Source organism: Dermacentor variabilis, chromosome 2 (assembly GCF_050947875.1).
Source record: "Dermacentor variabilis isolate Ectoservices chromosome 2, ASM5094787v1, whole genome shotgun sequence".
Classification (NCBI taxonomy): domain Eukaryota; kingdom Metazoa; phylum Arthropoda; class Arachnida; order Ixodida; family Ixodidae; genus Dermacentor; species Dermacentor variabilis.
This window is the reverse complement of record NC_134569.1, coordinates 46836953-46856647: the sequence shown is the minus strand read 5'-3', so window position 1 is coordinate 46856647 and position 19695 is coordinate 46836953. Positions and strand designations below refer to the sequence as shown.

The following is a 19695-nucleotide window of genomic DNA, read 5'->3' as shown; positions in this document are numbered from 1 at the left end:
GTTCCTGTGAACAACACGAATCTGGCGGAAGAGTGGCTTGCACCTGCACTGGGGCCCAATGAATAGCCAAATTTCTGCCTGTTTTCATGTTATTAGCATACTAGTTGAGGCAGTTGTTCTTATAGTAAACTGTTTGCGCAGTGTAGAAGCCACTGTGGGTGTCAGGATCTTGTACACATCTTCAGCTTTGCAGGGGACACAGCATCTGGCACATAGTTTGTCACAGGCCATGTTTTTGGGGCAAGTTGGGTTTACTCACTTGCAAAGAGAGAACCAAGCTTGTTGGATATGAATTAAACCGCCTGTACACTCGGTGGCCTTCTTCATTTTGTGTGACATATGGTTATAGCTACTCTTGCTTTATGCACTTCTTGTCTGGCAGCAGTTTTGCTTTTGAAACACTCAGGATAGCTTTCAGCAAGCTGGACAGGAATAGCACTGAAAAACCAGCAGATGTTAATTGTTGCACTTGTCATGCGAAGCTTCCTACAGTATGATGAGGACGGAAATTAATGAAGGTGTTCCTCAAGGCCTTCTAGCTTGTCATGAGTTTGGAGCAACATGATGTACAGCACTTTTCTGATCGCATACTATAGGTTCAGCAGGTGTGGCCATGGTTGAAGTGCAGTGCAAGGTCAAGAAAACAGATATCTATGAGCAGCACACTGGTAAAGGAGACGCTGGGAAAACTAGTGGGAACCCTGTTGAACATTTAATTGACCAAGTTGCTGGCTTCATCAGGCAAACTGTGATAAAGAGAAGGAAGTCATCAACACATCAGAAGGTTTTTGCGTATAGGCACTGCTAAGGTTCTCAGGCACGTCTCTTGTAACACGCCAACAAATCTTAGTGCGCAGGCTATGCATGACCAACTACATATGCCTTCTATTTGGACAAAGAACTGCTCATTGTAACTGATGAAGATGGAGTGGACAAAAAAAACGGCAGCTCCACTAATCTGGTTTCACTGGTATCAGCAGTGCTTTGTAAGTATGCATCGCCATACTCCCCACTGCCTTCTTGGTTGACATCAGCAAGGACCGGCTTTAGGCAAGGGGTAATATACATCTTTACAAGCTAAAAATGCATGCATGCATGGAGCGCACATTGTGTCCAAAAAGTAGGCACTTCACAGGGGCACTGGAGAAGAAACAGATTATTGACAGTGGCCAAAGGCAAGCTTATCTGCTACTAAACACCCAACACTGTTGCCACGTGACACCTCTGAAACAATCCTTATGAAAGAAGAAATCATCCTTGTGCATCCATAAAGAGGGCGGATAGGCAAACCCCTTCAGCAATGCTGCCAGCTTCAAAAGGCCCACTTGGCACATCCTGAATGCTTCCTTCTTAGACTTTGCTGGGTGCAAGCATTCTACTGTCCAAAAGTTGTCATTGAGAGCACTGTTGGTTTGGTGGCAATACAGTTCAGAAGCGATTGCAAGAAACCTTTCTTCCGAGTTGGTCTGGAGGCTCATGGTGCTCACAAAGCGACACCATGAGACAAGCAAGGTGACCGGATGTCTCCAAGCCCTTGTTCGTGTATCACACTGTTCTGTTAGTAACAACCATCAGATCTGAAACCAACAAGCTCAAGTTCAGCACTCGTGTGGTTACTGTGGAGGATCCATAATAAAAAGCACAAAACAGAAAACTGAAGGGAAAGGATAAGGCACCATTTAACACCTAGTATTGCTGCAGCCCACCCCTTTTATTTTGTCTGGTCATGCTACATTTCTTTCTATACATAGGCATGAACTTATCCTGTGCACAGCTTACTGCAGAGAGCATAGGTGATGTTCCCAATCGGTGTCCGATTTTTATATACACTATATGCTGGCTCAAAGATGCTCGAAACACTGCAATGGAAGCTTCTAATAGAAAAGGTGCCTGGAAGAAAAAAAAGCTGTGCTGCAACCATCTTGGCAACATCTTGTCCCCTTAATAAAAATTGTGCTTCCGTATAAACTTCAGCCCTCCAGTTTAGAGTAAAGTACCAGTGCACTTATGAAAAACGAATCAATTCTCAAAGAGCATGTGCAGTCCAGCCAGAAGCATAGGTATGAATCCGCATTGTGCTCCTGCATTGAAGGTGAATAATGCGTTACAAAATGACGAATGTGCCTTAGTAAGCTTCCCTGCAATATGAATTTGTAATGTACAAAGAATTGTCAATTAAGCTTACCAAGAGCACAGATGCACTTGCAAATTATATCACAATTGAAAATAATGAGCAAACCTATGTGCCCTTTCCACTATTAGTATGCTTTACTGCGCGATGCTTATTTCCACCTCTGTATTGCGGTGTAGCAAGCTACGAAAGAAACTTTGCATAATTGAGCTTTTTAAGATTACCTTTTTTGCAATACACCTATGTTCTGCGGTGAAGCCTAAGCAATGTACTGCGTTGAAGCATACTAAAAGTGGAAAGGGGCCACTGTCACTGGACATAAAAAGAGTTCTTTAATTATACCCTATGATTATACACTCGCGCAACCGCCGCCTCTCAGGTCGCCTGAGTGGACATACTATGCTGGGTGATAGCGGCCCCCTCCCACTTTTAGTATCCTTTACCGCGTAACTAAAATGCACTGCGTCGAAGAAGCAGTACATTTGTGTTGAGTGAATAAACAAATGGTTTTTACAACAGTACAGAAATAAACGCGCACCATGCATCAGTCTACCACATGGAAGAGCGTCGCAACAAAAGGTAGCCGATTCACACAGCATGTGTAGCCCACTTATCAGTCGTAAAGGCTATTCTGGGTAATTCATAATTTCACACACACAGAAATATGTTTATATGTTTACGTTCGTACTCCTTGCGTAATAAGACTTCCAGAACTTCCACAACAGGAAGTAATTTACAACACACAAACGAAAACAACAGATACATATGCCTTGTTTTCAACTCGGTCGTCATGCAAATGACATATAGCACGGAAAAACGTGAACATGCTGTGTGTTAGCATCGTAAACTTCATACTAGGCAAGGAGCACACCACAATTCCGCGACAGCCGCTAATGAGACCAAAACGGGAGCACATATCTGTGAACGTGCAAATGGAGACCTCTGCTCCTCCACCACCCCCCGCTGCACGGCTGAACCACTCGTTTCAAGCACAGCACACCTAACACACATTCAGCACTGAACAGTGGGCGGTCGACGCAGTCGCATTTACATGACTTGTAGCGAGCAGCACATCCCTCGATGTCCGTTAAGCAAAGTCGGACACGGCGACGCCACATCGCGGTTCGCAGAACTTCGCTGCCGATGCGCTAGGCCACTTCGACATTTCAATTGTCAAGCAAGCACGGGTCACACAACGCAGATTCTCTACTGCCAGAGCTCACCGAGGCGAAAGCCGCACTGCCGCACCACCACTACTCGCGGCTTTCCGCCAAGTAACGCAGAACCTACAACCAACACACAAGCAAGGCACGTACAATGACATGAGCAATGTTGAACAACGCGGGGTCCAGAGAACGATCCCGCCGAGGACGAACACGCCACGGCGTCGCTCGGCGCCAGCATCGTGCTTCTCAAAAATCCCTAAACGATGCTGTCCCTAGGCACCTAGGATCAGGTCACGTGAGGGATTTTTGTACGACAAATAGACGCACGCTACGTGTACTGTAGTACGGCAACGTAAGGCCTTCAAGATCCGTTTTTATCAATTGCACTAAGGCGCATTAGCAGGGCGTTAAGTGTTAATATAACAACAAATCGGACCACATAATACGATTTTGCTGTTAAACTTGAGCAAGAACAGAGCTGCGGTAAGCGCAACATTTTTTTTAAAGGAAAGCGCGCCGGTAGAAAACGGCTTGCTGGGCATCTTGCACCGCCCACGTTACCGTTAGGACTAGTAGCGAAAAAATATAAGAAAATAGGGAGCATTGCTGATCCGGCATACAAACACGGTTTAACGGAGGAACTCTCTATAAAGCAGGCATGCTGGCATGAGCGGCGGCTGGGGACCTCAGTACCAAAAGATAGGTGTATAAACGATAACCTCTTCATTAAAAGGTTCCGATTTAAATGTACGACCTTAATACAAACATTTTCTCTTTCAGCACAGCCGGCGCGTCATCTCCCCTCAAGATCCGTTGTTCATGAACATGATTTCAGTAGTCACAAGCATCCCTGAAATCTATTTGAAGACAGACTGCCTCAGCAGAATCAATCAAGCAGCTTTTTTAACAAGATATTCAGAGTGAAACTCTCCATATTTCACAAATTTTCGTCTCTTCCATTGTCTCCTATTCCACAAGAACGTGGATAGGAACGGACCACAGTCAAGCGTTGCTAGCAGTTTTCTTTCTCACTTCCCCATGGACGTATTCATGACAGTATAGTTTCATACGCGAAACTGTTCATAGAAGAGCAATGAACAAAGCTATCGTTTTACTAACCAGCAGACTCCTGTCAACTGTGCACTACGCGTATAAATTCCTCCCGATAGACATGCGGCATTTAGTCGACGACGAACGTGTCCAGATACCAGCATTTCCTCACCAATAGGGGACATACCCAAACATTTTCCTTATGATCCCATCAATTTTATTATCCAACCCCATTCGCATCCAGACTCAAAATATTTTGTCTACTCAACCCTGCAATATCTTGCCATTGTAAATTCAGGCATACATACTTCGCTAAAACTCTGCAAAGATCCTTCCATGTATGCAAGTACGAAGCAGTTCTGTATAGCACTACAAATGAAGACAGCTGAACGCATGAAATACTGAGGACAGACCAACTTTATTTGACACAGCAAGATGGTTAGGCCACCTTCTGGGCCAGCTCTTTAGCTCGTGCCCTCTCAAGCTTAGCAACACGAGCAGCAGATTTATTGCCCATGACACCACCTCCCCAGTGCTTGCGGATCTCCTCGTAGCGCTCATTGAAGTTGGTCTTGATGGCTTCCACAAGCTTGGAGAGATTGGATCGGTCCTCCCTGCAAACACCAAGAGCATGGTTAAGTAACAGTGCAGCTACCCCACTGCGCAGAAGTCAATAAACAATGGTCAGAGTTAAAAAGCTCGTAAATAAAACACCCTCAGTTGTGATCAGGCAGTGATAGGAACTCATCACAGCAAAGCAAGAGGCAAAATTAATACTAGAAAGCCACTCACGGATTGGTCTGTGCCAGGGCAAGGCAAGTGCAAGTCTTGCGCCGTACGACACGCCCCAGTCGAGACTTGTTCTTCACAATGCAGTAGGGCACACCCATTTTTCGGCAGAGAGCTGGGAGGAACAGCACCAGCTCAATTGGATCCACATCATTGGCAATAACCACAAGCTGGGCTTTCTTTTGCTCCACCAGAGAGGTTACGGTGTTGGTACCCTGGCGAACCACAGGAAGACGCTTGGTGGGAACATCCTCCTTTCCTTTAGCCTTTTGCTCAGCCCGCTGGAGCAGCCGCTGCTTCTTTGCCGCCTTTGACTCTGGCTTGTATTTGTCCAGAAGCTTAAACAAGTTGGTAGCTGGAGAAAAAAAAAAAAAAAGAAAGGAACTATGATGAGTTCAGGGGCACAACGAAACCCTCGCTAATACCACTGGAGCACATTTGTGGAGTTAGCTCAGAATAAGTATGTTTTCTACAATAAACAATTCAGGTGAAGAAATTCAAGAACCATCACTGCAAAGCACCATTGACAACCAGAAACAGCAGTAAAAACGAACCTGTTTGCCTGTCCAAGCACTGGGTGAACTGGTTGATGGGAGGTGGAACCTTGATACGCTGGTACAGGATGGCCCTCTGGCGTTGAATGCGCACGTACTTCGGCCATTTCACAAAACGGCTAAGATCACGCTTTGGCTGGATATCCTGGCCTACGGAAGGCAAATAGCAAAAGATGCAGCAAGCACATTTTCATGCCTCCTACAAAATTTGCTTCACGACTACAAACACTGCTATGCTGTCAGATGAAATTCGTGCAGCAAAGGCTAAAGGCTAGGGCGCATGCCTGCCTATCACTGCAAAAACCGGCTGCAATCAGAAGCATACAATAGGGTCATCACAACCCTCCTTTTAGTTTTATTGTTCCGGCCCATACACAGCTTTCGCTGCAACATATGCCTCAATGCCCATGTTAGGCGTTTACGTAAAGGATGACGAGGCCACGAATTTTAAACCGTGGACGAAATGGGAGGTAACAAGACGTCACACCTTATACGCGGATCGTTCGTGGGAAGTAGTTTACGGATCTAACATCATCTAACGCAGATGCTAAGCTATGACATTTAAATAATTTTGAGTGATAATTGACGTGTGATACATGTCAGCAAAACAGCATAAGACGCGTCGTGGGCGAGTTCGTTCACAATACGGAGTAGCGCTTGTGCAGTTCACTGCCTCGTCAGTGTCCTCGCCCTTTTTCAACGTATTCCAATAGGCATAACTTGCAATTGATTTATGAAGCGCGCTTGTGCAGTTCACTGCCTCGTCAGTGTCCTATTTGCTCTTTTTCAACGTATTCCAATAGGCATAATTTGCAATTGACTTATGAAGCCCACGTGCCCTCGCAACAGTTGCGAGCGAGGGAATTACAGCGACGCCACGAGGCTCTCCCTTGAAATGGTTTGCATTCCTTCACTTAAATAAGTTTATAGAATTAATTACGTGTCAAGATTCATCAAAGGTCTACAACGGGATCTGAACGTGATGTACAAGCCTAAATTTATCGTAACCCTCGGCCCCTCAGGCCAACCGGATCGAATCGCCATAAGCATGCGCTAGCGGAACTCCCAAGGCTCACGGCATGCGAATACACGCTTGGGCCCGGAAATCGCAGATCTGATACAGAAAAACCTGGCTACAGCCCTGCGCCAATCAAGATTCCGTGGCCGACTGTGTGCACTTTACACAATAAAGTATTACCTGACCGAAAATGTACCTCTTTAACAAAGGAGGCATTGCTTTCAAGATAAAGAACATTCGTCCATACCTGAAACGCCGGCTAGGGCCTAGCCTCTACCAGTGCGTTCCGAGGAACTCATGGTCTCCACGAGGCATCATAGGCCATATGCCACAGGCATTCTAGCAAGTGACTCACCAATGCTGAAATTTCTAGGACGCTTTTCAAAAAGCGGGTTTGTCACTTTCTTCTGTTCAGGTTTCTTCACAGACAGCGGGGCTGCTGCGATCTTCTTCTTGCCCTTCTTCCCTTTAATCTAAATATAAATATGAGAAAAATGAGCACTAAGCTTTGTTACTCCGCTAAAACAATTCACTAGCAGCAGATTTAAATATAGGCCCAAACTTACCTTCCTTTGCACCATCTTGAGCGAGTCGGGCTAACGCGCAGCCGAAAAACACGATGACGGCTACGTACGATGCCGCGCACGTGAAAGGAAACGCACAATCAGGGCAAACGCTTATAAAGTGTTCTTGTTGCCAGACGTAAGCGACCTTTCTCTATGACATGCTAAGACCAGAATATACTGAACTTAGTTAAGACTGTGAATGCCGATGGCAGAAGGCTCAAAAAAAAGTTTTTATGAAGGAACAAATTTTCTTTCTTTATGGAAGTTTTTATGCACAAACGGGCACGAACAACCGACCGCGAGGATTTTGCGGAACATATGCAGCCAAGTCGAAGCCAACCAAATCCAATTGGCCAGCTGCTCGCTCGCTCAGGGCGTCCGTCGGTGAAGTCGAAGTGGCCGAAGAAGTGCCGAGGTTCGTAACTTGTGTGACAACTTTTCTTGCATCACAAGACTATATAAAGCTCGTTGACAAGTCAGAGCTTGGGCGACGTCATTGTCACCTCTTCTAGGCACATCCGTGCATCGGCAGTCACTGGCATGAGTCAGTCGTCATGGGCGAAACCAGCAGAGCTCAGTTCGAACGTGATGCCGTGGAGTTTGCATCTCGGGCTGTCAAATTCGACCTGGAAGGAAACCCCGGCCCTGCTGCGTACTACTACAGGGTGTGTTCTCAGTCTTTCCCAGCTGACATGCGTCCCAGCGCACGCTTCTTGCTGTAGTAAACTGTGGGCTAGCAGGGAGAAAATTGATCTGCAGGGTTGTGTACGAGTAGGCGAGAAAATTCGTTCGCTAAGCAGTTGCCTGGTGTTGTAGGCACACGCAGCGTAATGCAGTTGTGGTTTGTGAGATTCGGTTTAGCATTTCTGCTAGATTGTGTGCCGGCGCCCATATCCACGAAAACGTTGTTGCGCTAGAATTGTTAGCAAGAGCAGCTAGAGCTAGCTGCCAGCCACTCGGAAAGGCGCCTGGGCCCCGGCCAATGGCAAACAGCACTTAACGAACAAAAATGGTTTGTGAATTCGGCACCGAGCTTTTACAAACTCACGCAGAACTGACGCCTCGAAAAAAAAATTACTGAAAAATTATATCATTGTGTACTGTGGTTTAGCGAATGAGGTAGCTAACCACTTAGGCACGTAGTGCATGGCGTAACAATAACTCTTATGAAAATTCAGACGCCTATTGCCGGCTCAATGAAGCTAACAACACTGCAGTAACTACAGCTTAACTCTTTCTTTATCGCTATAAATGTGCTCATTTTCGATGCTTTTATCTTTTAACAAGACGTAGTAGTCGCGAATTATGCGGGTTACATTAAATTACAGCCTGATCACTGGTGCCCTTCAAAGAAGCACCTCAAGGAAGATGAATGAAAGTAGTAATGTGTTATCTTTCGTATACGTGCCGAGAGTTAAAAAAAACGAAAAAAAAAAGCTATGCACGTGGCTCTTAGTGACGAACTTATGTAAGTTAGATTACGAAAAAATTGTGCAGATTTGTTGGCCTCAGTGCTAGCCATAGTGATGACCATGCTATGCAGGAAAGCAGTAGCTTCGAGAATGTGAAAACGGGCAAGTTCCTATTGTGCAGGGAACATTTGTTTTTATTCATTGCAGCAGGCCCTTGGTTCATTTTTTACTGCATTCTTTAGGCTCGCGAAGCAATGGTTGTCGGGTCAGGGAGCATGCCTCCTCAACCTTGTATATTGCATTCGATCAGTTTTTCTGTGCAAGCAAGCTAGTCTAGTGCACGTTCAACTGGCGCTGGTGCCTCCACGTGCTTTGTTGAGTTCCCGTACAGTAATGTGGAGTGTTGCACAATATTGTACTGTAATAAATAAGGACATTTGCACAGGCAGTGTTCAATATCTAAGAGATTAGACAGCTAGTCAAGCTTTGGTTGCAGGTCGGTCTGAAATCGACTGCAAGCTCTTCTGTGGATGAAGATCCCACACAACAGGAATTATTGCTTGCAATAATTTGTACATATGTTGTCGAAACACTGAGTGGCAAAAGTTAATTTGCACTTGATTTAGTCAAACACAATTATCAAAATAATGCACACTCATAAGCATCTACCATTGTTTCAGACATTGTTAAGACAGCCTATATTTTGCATAGAAAGATTAGACAAACCAATACAAGCTTCTATGTCTTCACTGCTGCTTTCATTTAAAAATTGTTACCAAATCTATTAAAGCACAAATTTTGCATCATTTTGTTCAGGATGTGCTAGGAGCACTGGAATCTAGTCTCGACAATACCTCCAACCGAAGTTTTATTTTTCCAGACTTCTTAATCTACCGAAAATTGTAAAATCCAACCAATCATTAACAATCGGTTGTCATTTGAGATGGTGCTTAGTGTCGCTAGTAGAATAATTCCAACATAAATGTTTAATAATGTGTAGAAAGGCTCTCTATCACATTGATAGATTTCTATGGGCCCGATAAAGAAAGAGTTAATATAGTTTCATCACTAGGAATATAAAGATCTTTCCCTCTGATTAACTCGGATACGATGACACACGAACTGTTGTGACCAGTTTGGTAATTGCAACACCTCACACATTGTAACAGCTACAGAGGCTTCTGAATGTGTCACTCGTGACTGGAACAGCTGCATTCATTTCTATTATAACCTCCTATAGCCATGCCACTGTACATTTAGCATATTTCTATATGTTCTTTGTTGTAAAACACTTTGGAGTAATGAGATCCACACTTCTATGTTGTTGTTTCACTCCATTTCAGAACCCTGTTGGTGTTTTTTGACCACTCCTTTCCTTTTAGGAAGCTGCTCAAGCATTGCAGTCAGCAATGCTCTCTGGGTCACAGGTGGCCTGCATTTCTGACAAGGCAAATGAATATCTCAACCGTGCTGAGGAACTCATAAAGCTAAGTAAGTCATGCCTCTGTTTTAATAAACCTCGTGTTCTCATACCCTCATTTGTTGTGGAACTGTATTTACCGTGAAGCCATGTAGGATATCTACATAGGAATCTTTTTTTCCTTAACACTCCAATTTGAAACATGTTTAAAACTATGAATGTTTCCACCCCCTAGTAATAATTTCATTTTAATTACAAATATTTTCGCAGGTAATGAATGTCCTGCACTATAATGTAGAAGCGCAGGAAGAAATGATGTTTATTAGTCCAATAAGAACTAATGCCCCAGTCTAAGCCTCCTTGGTAGGTTCAGCCCTCCTGGCCCGACACATTCTTGATTGTGCATGAAATGTTGTTACCACTTTTTTTTTTTTTTTGCCATTTGGGGTAGAGTGGTCCACTCCTTCCAGCTGCCACTGCGTTTAGTGGGTGATCACGTTGAAAGTGGGGCTCTCCCACAAGGTTTATTTTAGGGATAGGCTCTACAGTGTTTACAAGTTCAGAAGCTTTGGTCTCTGTTAATGTAATACGTTTAGTGGAGTGTCAGGAATGTGTGTTTATGCTTTTTGTAATAGCCAGGCTTCATATATTGGTGTTCCTATTAGAGGTTTTGTGGAGAAGCGTGGATGTGCACACCACATCGTGATGGTATAGTGAAGAGATATTTTTTCTCTAGTCCATACATGGACATCTGTTTTCATGACCTAACTATGGTGCTGTTGACATCTCCACAAGAGCTTTTGTCCTTTCTTAAGCTGTCATTCTCATAATGGCTGGGATTCTTGCGTTGTGGCCACAGCGTCAAGCACACATCTCCCCGTCACAAGCAATGACCAGCAGCTCCAGCTGGACAGGGCCAAGTTCCTGTTGTCGCAAGCGCTGGATGAGGATGAGGCTGACAACTACCAAGAGGCGCTCGAGCTGTACACACTGGCAGTTGAGCTCTGTCTGCAGGCGGTGAGGGCACTTCGTTCCACGTGGGGACGCCATCGCAGCCCCAAAGGACACTCCTCTTCCCCGTCCCCTTCCGGCCAAGTATAGTACAGGGACAAGCCCTCTCTCGTAGCATAACTGTACTTTAGCTAACCTAATTTAAAAAGCCACGCAACAGAGACGAGGCACGGAAAAAAAAAAAGTCCTGGCAGCGATAGCTATGTTCATTTCTCACCTTCTTTAGTTGTCCCTCATGCCATTGTGCTACTCATCAAAATAGAATAGAAGCATTTAGCCCAACTACGCGCTCTTGAAGGTAAACATTCGGCTGATTGCGTTTGAGAGCTTTAATGGTGCACTTTACATTTAGCTGGTTGAAATCCAGTGCTTGAAATTTGTTTGCCTGATTCTTTCTGAGTGCCACACTCAAGCACTTGGAAGCACTCTCACATTTGAGCTGGGAGTGTGATAGAGGTCTGACTTAATTCCTTTCACATGGCTGCTCGGATTGCTCTTGGAGCAGCCTAGGGTTAGGTTTAGGCAGACTTTCTCTGGCTCCAGTCTTGAGAGGGTTCCGTGTCGTTGCAAACTGAGTCGAAGCATGGTAGGAACCAGTTGAACGTGCCAAAATTAAACACCAGCCAAGTAAGTTTATTAAATTCTTAACTGAACATTTTGCAGTTCTTTTGACTCCTTCATTGGGGGTGACTTCAGCAACGCGCAGTAGCGTTTCATGGCATATTTAGACTGCCACTAAGACATTAAACTAATAGTTGGAAGTGTTGTCACTAACTTACTTACAGTGCCTTTGCAAGGTGAGTCACATCGTGAAGAAACAACCAGAGCCACAAGCTGGATCATTAAAGATCTGCTGCAGCTTCCTAATCTTGCTCCTGAAGGAGAAGTTGAAAAGACTCTGAAACCATTGGTTAAGATTAAAAATCCCCATAGTCAGTGTTTGCTTAACTAGCATCTCTTAAAGTGCAGCTAGTCTTACATTTAGATTCAACAGCGTTGTCATGAACTTATAGTGTACTTGCTGTAGCCAGCGTGTTATTGCGGTAGCAATTGCCTATATGGGCACTCCATGCTAATTTTTGCCGTCGACGTCACTGTGACATTTCGAATATATTTAAGTATACGTATGCTATATGTCATGCCGTGCTGTATGACATGCGGTATTGCCACACAATGCAATCTCTAACATTGCTCATGCCGTGCCTTACATTCTTGACAAAATTAATCCTAAGAATTTTGAGAATGGCAATCCACAAACAAATGTCGTAAAACGAAACACTGACAGTGCATACCTTTTATCTTAAATCTTCTCAGGCTTAAATATTCAAAGTGTGAAACAATAACAGAGCTCAAACCTGAAAATGATGCAATTTTATTGGCATGGCTGTGCACTACCACCGGGATCTGCCCAGGAGAGAGGTTTCAAACATACCTGATACGGAAAAGTGGTGGGAAAGTCGCTGGGAAAGATGTTAGCTTTGATTAATAAACAAATGAAATTGTCCGATAGCAGGATTCACACAGAGGACCTCTAGCACAACAACTCCTTTTTACTTTGTCACCTTGCATTTACTTCAATTCATACTGCCACTGCAGCTACGAGTCTTACATTTGATGTAATATTCTAACATGTTGCTATCGCATTCATTGCTTCACCCTTATGGCGAAATTGTGATATTTTATATTTAGTTGTTTGACAAACCAGGTTTCACTGTGTGACTTCTTGAAAGGCACAAATGGATGATGGCACAAGTACAATGGTTGTGATTTGGGTATCCTTAAAGCTTGTCTAAACATGAGAATTGGTAGTTATAATGATGAGATGTTCCAGTTTGTTCAGCATCGTTGCAAGTGCAAAACTCCCAGCAGATTGATATAGAAGCTTTGCAATGAGGTGGATACTAGCAAGGATGATAGACTGGTGGATGAGTGCAGATAAAGAAGTTTTTTATTGACGTAATGTGTTTTTATGGAAGAATGTAGTGCTTGCAAGTTAGTGTTAAGTCACATTATTACAGAGGAATATTCACTGTAAAGCTCAATATATCAGCCTCTTCCTTAACCTCATCAGCATACAGCAGTGAAAATGAGGATGTGAGATATTTTGTGTGTTTTTATTTTAATCTCACTTTCCTGACATGCACAACATTTCAAACTGGCATTAGGAAGCTTAGAAAAGGCAGGAAATGGCTGTTTAGACAGATAATGTGCACAACATTTCAAACTGGCATTAGGAAGCTTAGAAAAGGCAGGAAATGGCCGTTTAGACAGATAATGTGCACAACATTTCAAACTGGCATTAGGAAGCTTAGAAAAGGCAGGAAATGGCCGTTTAGACAGATAATGTGTTTGCTCATTACCTGCACTGCAGAAAACAACTTGTTTATTGTTGAAGTTTGACTCCACTTCCCTCCAGGAAAGCAATAACATTTTGATTACCTGTTACAATATCATTTTGGGTGAAAAGTATAGAGCTAAGCACTTGTGATGTGATATCTACCACTCTAGGTAGCTACATTCATTTTGTCACATTAGTTCTTAAGACAGTAATAGGCAATGTGTTGCAGTTATAATGTCATGCTGCAGTGGCAGCTGGTATGATGGAAGTGTGAATTTTTGTGAAAAAATTATTTAATATTATCTCACTGCTGATCAATTCTCACAAATTAAGTGTAATGTTGAGTAATTTGGTGCAATTCGGCAGTTTATTTGTGCGTGATGGTTATGGCACTTCTTTCTTCCTTTTCTTTTTCTCAATTGGGACAGAGAGCTGCTACAGATGACAAGGCCCTTCATGAGAAGCTAACAAGCATTGCATCTCAAGGACTTGAGAGGTTGGTTAACTGTGGATTATCCTACTACATAGATGTCTGCTTGTGTTATTTGGCGGTAATATTACAATACTATCGCGATCTTCAGTATGAGCTACAAAGTGAAAGAGCGTGGCTAAGTGGTTGTGCATTGTAGTTCATCATGAGCACTATGGTGCATCCAATTCCTAGACTGTGGGGAAGCAGAACCGTAGCTTTTTGAGTGCAAATTTTATTTATTTATTTATTTGTTTGTTTATTTATTAGTATTAGTATTATTTTCTGACTGAACAGTTAGTTTCGAAGTACTTTGCGTGTTATCCTGTTTCTGACCTGACCAAGAGGCAGTGGGCTTGGTCTATGTCCCTAATGATCACATTCAAATTGGGATGGAATGCAAAAATTCTCATGCACTTAGATTTATGCTACATTCAACTGATTTCTTTCAAGCACTATAGGGGCACATTTTACATTTGGCTATTCAAAATCAAGTACTCGGCACACAATCACGTAGTTCATACAGAGTGCTGCACTTCAGCTGAAAGTGTGTGGGCATTCTCACTTTCGAGCTGGGAGTACAATGGAATCCAGCATAATTCTTGTCACCTGGCTCCTCTGATTGTTCTGGAAGCAGCTGAACTTTCAGTTAAGTCAGTCTACCTCTGGATCCAGTCTTGTAACAGCACTTAAACACCTCTAACAAAGAGCTTGGTCAGAGCTTTTTGAGTATCCCATAAGCTGCAGGTTGTCAAGTTTAACCTGGAGCCCTCAATCAAGGCACCCCTCATGCTCCACTGTCCAGCTTCCAGATGGTATGCATTCGGGCTGGTTGTTGGTGCATAACATTTGGTTGCACAGCGCATTGAGCTGTTGCTTTTACTGTGTCCTATCCTTGCACTGCTTTGAATGTATTGTCCTGTTCCTCTTGCTGTGTCCCACGTGCTTTTTACCCACATGTAGTTTCAGTTTCAGTTTATTCTTTCAAGATACATAGTTGGTTGTTAATAGTATACAGGCGAGGGTCCCAAAGTCAAACGACTGCAGCGGGCCAGTTGCGCACCAACTGGCCCAAATACATGCCGTCCTTAAGTTCCTCAGAAGTGAATGCCTGTTTTCACTGGGACATGACACTGTCTTTGCGCGTGTGCAGGGCGGAAAGCCTGAAGGCCAAGTTGGCAAGCAGCTGCGGCAGTGGCAGCACAATTATTCGACCTGCCCCATCCGCACCCATACTTGAGGGGGCCAGACCACCACCCTCTGGCAGCAGCAAGGCCTCCAGCACGTCACTGACCACCAGACTCAGCTCTGAGGCATCCACCACGTCATCTTCCCTCAGCTTCCCCGGAGCTGATGGGGAGCATGTGCGAGATGCAGGGAACAAGCTGGTCATCAGCGGCAACGACGGTTACACGCGTGACGAGATTGAGGTCCTCAGGTGAGCCTTCTTTGAGTGCGAGGCATGACCAAGCAACAACAGCACCTGTGACACATTCGCAAAACCCTCATAAATGCTATAAAATAGCAGATGCAGAGTGTGCATGCACAAATGCAGCAGGAAAGTTTACAAATATCGTAATGGGCATTACCATTTATATGTGGCACACAGGCTTTGCACAACTTTTACAGTTAGTGCGAGCATGTTGCAGTTTCCTGTGCGCCTGCTTCAGATGAAATCACTGTGGCTCCGGTGCCTTTTGTCACATTCGCACTAAGAAAGTAAGAACGTGGTAAAATTTACTTTTGTTCAGTCTTCAGTGATCCATACTAACGATGACTTGTTTTCAAAATAATTTAATTTCTGTCTACCAGATGGCTGCACAGCATTTAGTGTTGGCCATGCGTTGGCAACGGGGAACGCTGTACTAAATGCCTCTGTTCGGCTGCCACGCACCACTGATGCACCATATAGTGACAGTGGCATGCACAAATGAAACAATGACACCCACAAAAATACTGACAAGGCGAAACGTCCATGTCGCCTCCAAAGCGTAGTGTTCTTTTTCTTTTTTTCTTGCATTCCTTGCCGTGAGCACCACAAGTGTCTTGCTTAAGGTGGACACTTGAACTGTCCCATAACACAAATGTGTGTAAATGACACTGTCCAGAAAGTGCAAGCTGTGTGGCATCCCCACAAGAATGCCACTGACCACCAGACACAGCTTTACATTTGTCCATGTGCGTAAGCAGTCACATGCATAAACAGTCAGCAAAGCATTTCTGAATGTTCCTTAATCTGAAAACTTAGATAAATGTGGTGTTCAGTGTAACAAAGTTTAACTGTAGCTGCTTTGTTTGCACTAATAATCATTAACATTACAGCAGGCTTTTCAGTGTGTATTCAATTTACCTGCTCATAAACAGGTAAATCGCAACACTGTAAACGTGTCAGCAGCGAGGTTATGAGCGGCCAGGGTATCTTAGCTGTGTGCATTGTTGGGCAAGTTAGTAATTACTCAGTGTGTGGGAATATGCACAAAATTTTGTGCTCCTTCCCACCCTCTAAAGATCTAGAGAATCCCCTGGTTTTTCTTTTTAGAAAAATCGTGCAACAAGAATATTTACGATGTGTTGTAGTTGAGCAAAGCGTTGCAAGATGGTCGCCATTAATATTCTGCATCTGGATACGTCTTCCAGCATACTGGTATTCACTCTTTTATGCCTCTGCTGTGCCTAATGCTCTGATATCATTGTCAAATTGAGGAACAAAATATCTATGCAACAGAATACTAGATGCTAGAAAGCGTGTCAATGCATGTATGTTACATACAGAAATGCACATTTTCCATGCCCGTGGGACAGTTCAGCTTTCTACTGAAAAGTGAGAACTGTGAATAGGCTCGTGGCCTCTCCTTCCCCTTCTTTTTCTCTATCACATACAATAGTGGGATTCTTTATTCCAGTCGGTCGAACACTGATGAAATCACTGAACGCAGCTGGTCCAATCATTTCTTGTTCGAGCACGCAGAGCTGCGTGCTTAGATGCGACTTCATTATTGTTGATTAAACACTGATGGCTCACCATACAATAAATTACTGCTAATTAAATTACCGCTACGCAGGCACTACAAGGGCTACAGAATTTAATTGATTTTGCCCTACTCATTGTTACAAAGTGCAGTATGTTATGCTAAAAGAGAAGGAGAAACATGGGAATGGTTGCAGACTTCCGTGATGTGTGAATGGTGGTGTACAGTGATGTGCCAATGCTGTGCCATGTTGTGAGCCTCGCACCCGGCCCAGGAAGACATCTGTGATCAACGGTCGGGAGTATGTCCCCTTCCTGGAGACAGACAAGCGGGACCGCTTTGCATTCAAGCTGCCATTCTGTGACCCAGACGGCAAGCTGTCCCTGTCGCCCAAACAGCGTGCTTCATTCAGCCACTGGGCACGCCTCGAGGAGCTGTCACACGACCCGAAGATCATTGAGGTGGTGGACTGCTTCAGCATTCGCCAGGTATGACTGGTCACATTAGACTGGCATGGTGTAGTAGAATGCAATGTTTGTTTAAAACAGGCAAGAGAAGTTGGCTGGAATAATGCAACCTGCATCCTTAGGAGTGCAGTAGTAAACTAAGGACACCTTACTAAAATATTGGCAAGAGTGAGGCCATCACTCGTGCATTTAGATATTTTTCAGCAGAAAGCTAACAACAATGGCAGGGATCGGCTAAGTCTTCCAGAGGCACCATTTTACAGTGTTACCTATAATGTACACCATATAGTAGTGTAGAAACAGTTGCATAATTGACAAGACCTAAACATGTTCTATGTTCATCATTATCCACAAGCAAGAGCGCTGCATAGCATATGATCTCCTTGCCTTACTGAATTGGGGTTTGAGTTCTGAAGCATTCATGTTCATTTTGCTTTATTGCTTATTTTGTTGCTTGTAATCGTTACCATCCCTGTATACCTCACAGCTTCAGAGCAGGGCTGCCCATTTTATGTTAGTAAATTAGCTCTATATGAAAGGTGGGGTATGGTTTGCTGAAAAAGAAAGAGGGTGGGGATACAGAAGGAAAAGAACAGTTACAGCTGCTGCACAGTGCATTTTAAATGAGATAGAGCACATTGGGACAGCTGTAAGCAAGTACACATATTGGAGTATGTTGCATCCACACCCAGTTTTGGATCCATTCACTGTGTTCAGGCGACCTTTATGTTTCTTTTCTTGATCGAAAGTTGAAATTCTGGAGTAGGTGCTTTACATCTGCTCTCGTATCTAGCCAGCATAACAGGCTATATGAAATTGCACTGGATATAAATGCGTTACCACCAAGTGTATCTCGTGTCTTCTTCTTGAAGTTTGAACATAATTCTTGATTATGACTTGGCCTTTGCCAGCTTATGTTTTAAATTGCTCTTGGCCATATAATTTTGTCATTTGTTCTCTTCACAGACAGTTGTTTCGGACTGCTCATTTGTGGCATCATTGGCTGTGAGTGGCCTCTACGAAAAACGGTTCAAGAAGAAAATTATTACAGGGTAAGGGCATGGATATTCTTTAGGTGTATTTAGTGTATAGGGTTGGTACCTTGTTAGTATTTCAGAAGTTAGCAGATTAATTTTTACGTTGAAGGCTCACCGACATTTCTGTAATAGATGCCTGCTTAACAGATCATATTAGCAAGTCTTTCCTATAAAGTTGATGGCTTGTTGAATTTGTACTACTTGTTTTAGCATTAACGATGCTATTTACCTAACTGTGAAATGCTGTGTGCATAATGTATTGTGATTTAAGCTGCAAAGTCAAATAACAAAATTATGTTCAGAATGCAGAGAACTGTTGTGACCGTACCATCTGTCAAAGACTTGGGGCATGTTAAATCAAGTAGGCCTAGCAGGGCAGTGTAGTGTATTTATGTGTCTTTTATTTGTTTGAACTCGGACTTCGATGCGCAGTCCATCTTGGAAAATAATTAATATCCTTTCCATTTTTGTTAAATTTCTTTAAAAATACCACTTTGTTAACATGAGACAAAATATATTTATGTGACACTGAAGCTGCTTACTCATGCAGTTGTAGGAATTTTTATAAGAGAAACCACTCCTGCTTCCTAGCCACTGCACATCTGCTAAGTCTGGCAACTGTATCAGCACCAAGTTGTATTTTCATAACATTGTGTGTGCTTCTCTCACCCAGTTTTCAAAGCAAATCTTTCAAGCTTTCTGCGCCGAAAAAGGAACACCTCGTTCGGTGGTGCTATTCCTATGCTTAGGTCAAGACTATTACATTGTGCACTTGCCAGCTTTGCAGTGTTAGTGAGCATTTCAATGTAATAAGATCAGTTACACTTGTTGCTGGATGTGCACCTAAATGTTTCACTTCTCTGCATTTAGGGTAAGGTGTACCAGCTGGGAGTATCGCTTTATGGCAGTCTATCTAATGATCAACTCTTACTGGACAAATTAAGAAACAGTTTCTGCAACAATTTTCTGTTTGCCTGATAAAATGATAGACCTCAGTTAATGCGACTTCGGTTAATTCGATTTTTCGGTTAATTCGATCCAGACCGAAAGTCCCGACCGGCGCCCAATCATTTCTGTGGGCCCAAACTTTCGTTATTTTGTCCTAAAATTGGCCTTTGCCAGATAATTCAAATTTGCCCAGTCAGCACATACGCGCCTGACCACTATGGTGACCTCAAACAAAAATACCTGTTTTCAGCCTGCCCTAGGAAAATCTTCAAGCAATAACTCTGGCCCACAATTAAAAATAAAAAGCCACAAATTGTCAGTGCAATCGGATACAAAACCAAAACAGTCTT

General features: G+C 43.5%; 2 protein-coding genes and 1 non-coding gene across 5 annotated transcripts in view; 1 reads left to right on the top strand and 2 right to left on the bottom strand.

The window, feature by feature from the left end:
• Positions 1-4746: 4746 nt before the first annotated feature.
• RpL7A (ribosomal protein L7A) lies at positions 4747-7401 on the bottom strand. Its single transcript, XM_075680377.1, has 5 exons — positions 7275-7401; positions 7064-7181; positions 5691-5840; positions 5140-5491; positions 4747-4961 (listed from the first exon to the last, which is right to left on the bottom strand). Exons 1-5 carry the CDS (start codon positions 7287-7289, stop codon positions 4787-4789), a joined length of 810 nt encoding a protein of 269 aa, XP_075536492.1. The 5' UTR covers positions 7290-7401; the 3' UTR covers positions 4747-4786.
• On the bottom strand, positions 5583-5652 carry LOC142573483 (small nucleolar RNA SNORD36). The gene has a single exon (XR_012826337.1). It is a non-coding gene; the product is annotated as a small nucleolar RNA SNORD36 (small nucleolar RNA).
• Positions 7402-7592: 191 nt separating the features above from the next.
• Positions 7593-19695, top strand: part of LOC142571776 (calpain-7-like) — a 35858-nt gene continuing 23755 nt past the window's right edge. The window contains exons 1-8 of one of the 3 annotated variants that reach the window (XM_075680375.1): positions 7593-7689; positions 7787-7939; positions 10069-10177; positions 10966-11201; positions 13884-13951; positions 15078-15362; positions 17168-17381; positions 18327-18412. In XM_075680375.1, the coding sequence (XP_075536490.1) occupies positions 7829-7939; positions 10069-10177; positions 10966-11201; positions 13884-13951; positions 15078-15362; positions 17168-17381; positions 18327-18412 (1109 nt within the window). In that variant the 5' untranslated portion in view covers positions 7593-7689; positions 7787-7828. Of the gene's footprint in view, positions 7940-10068; positions 10178-10965; positions 11202-13883; positions 13952-15077; positions 15363-17167; positions 17382-18326; positions 18413-19695 lie in introns of all 3 variants that reach the window. The other 2 variants (XM_075680376.1, XM_075680373.1) reach the window with 2 other exon arrangements.

Excerpts from the sequence above, each read along its gene's own strand:
- RpL7A (XM_075680377.1), bottom strand. Across the intron at positions 5,841-7,063 it reads TCCTAGAAATTTCAGCATTG|GCCAGGATATCCAGCCAAAG; the intron begins GTGAGTCACTTG and ends TGCCTTCCGTAG. Across the intron at positions 5,492-5,690 it reads GTGCTTGGACAGGCAAACAG|CTACCAACTTGTTTAAGCTT; the intron begins GTTCGTTTTTAC and ends TTTTTTCTCCAG.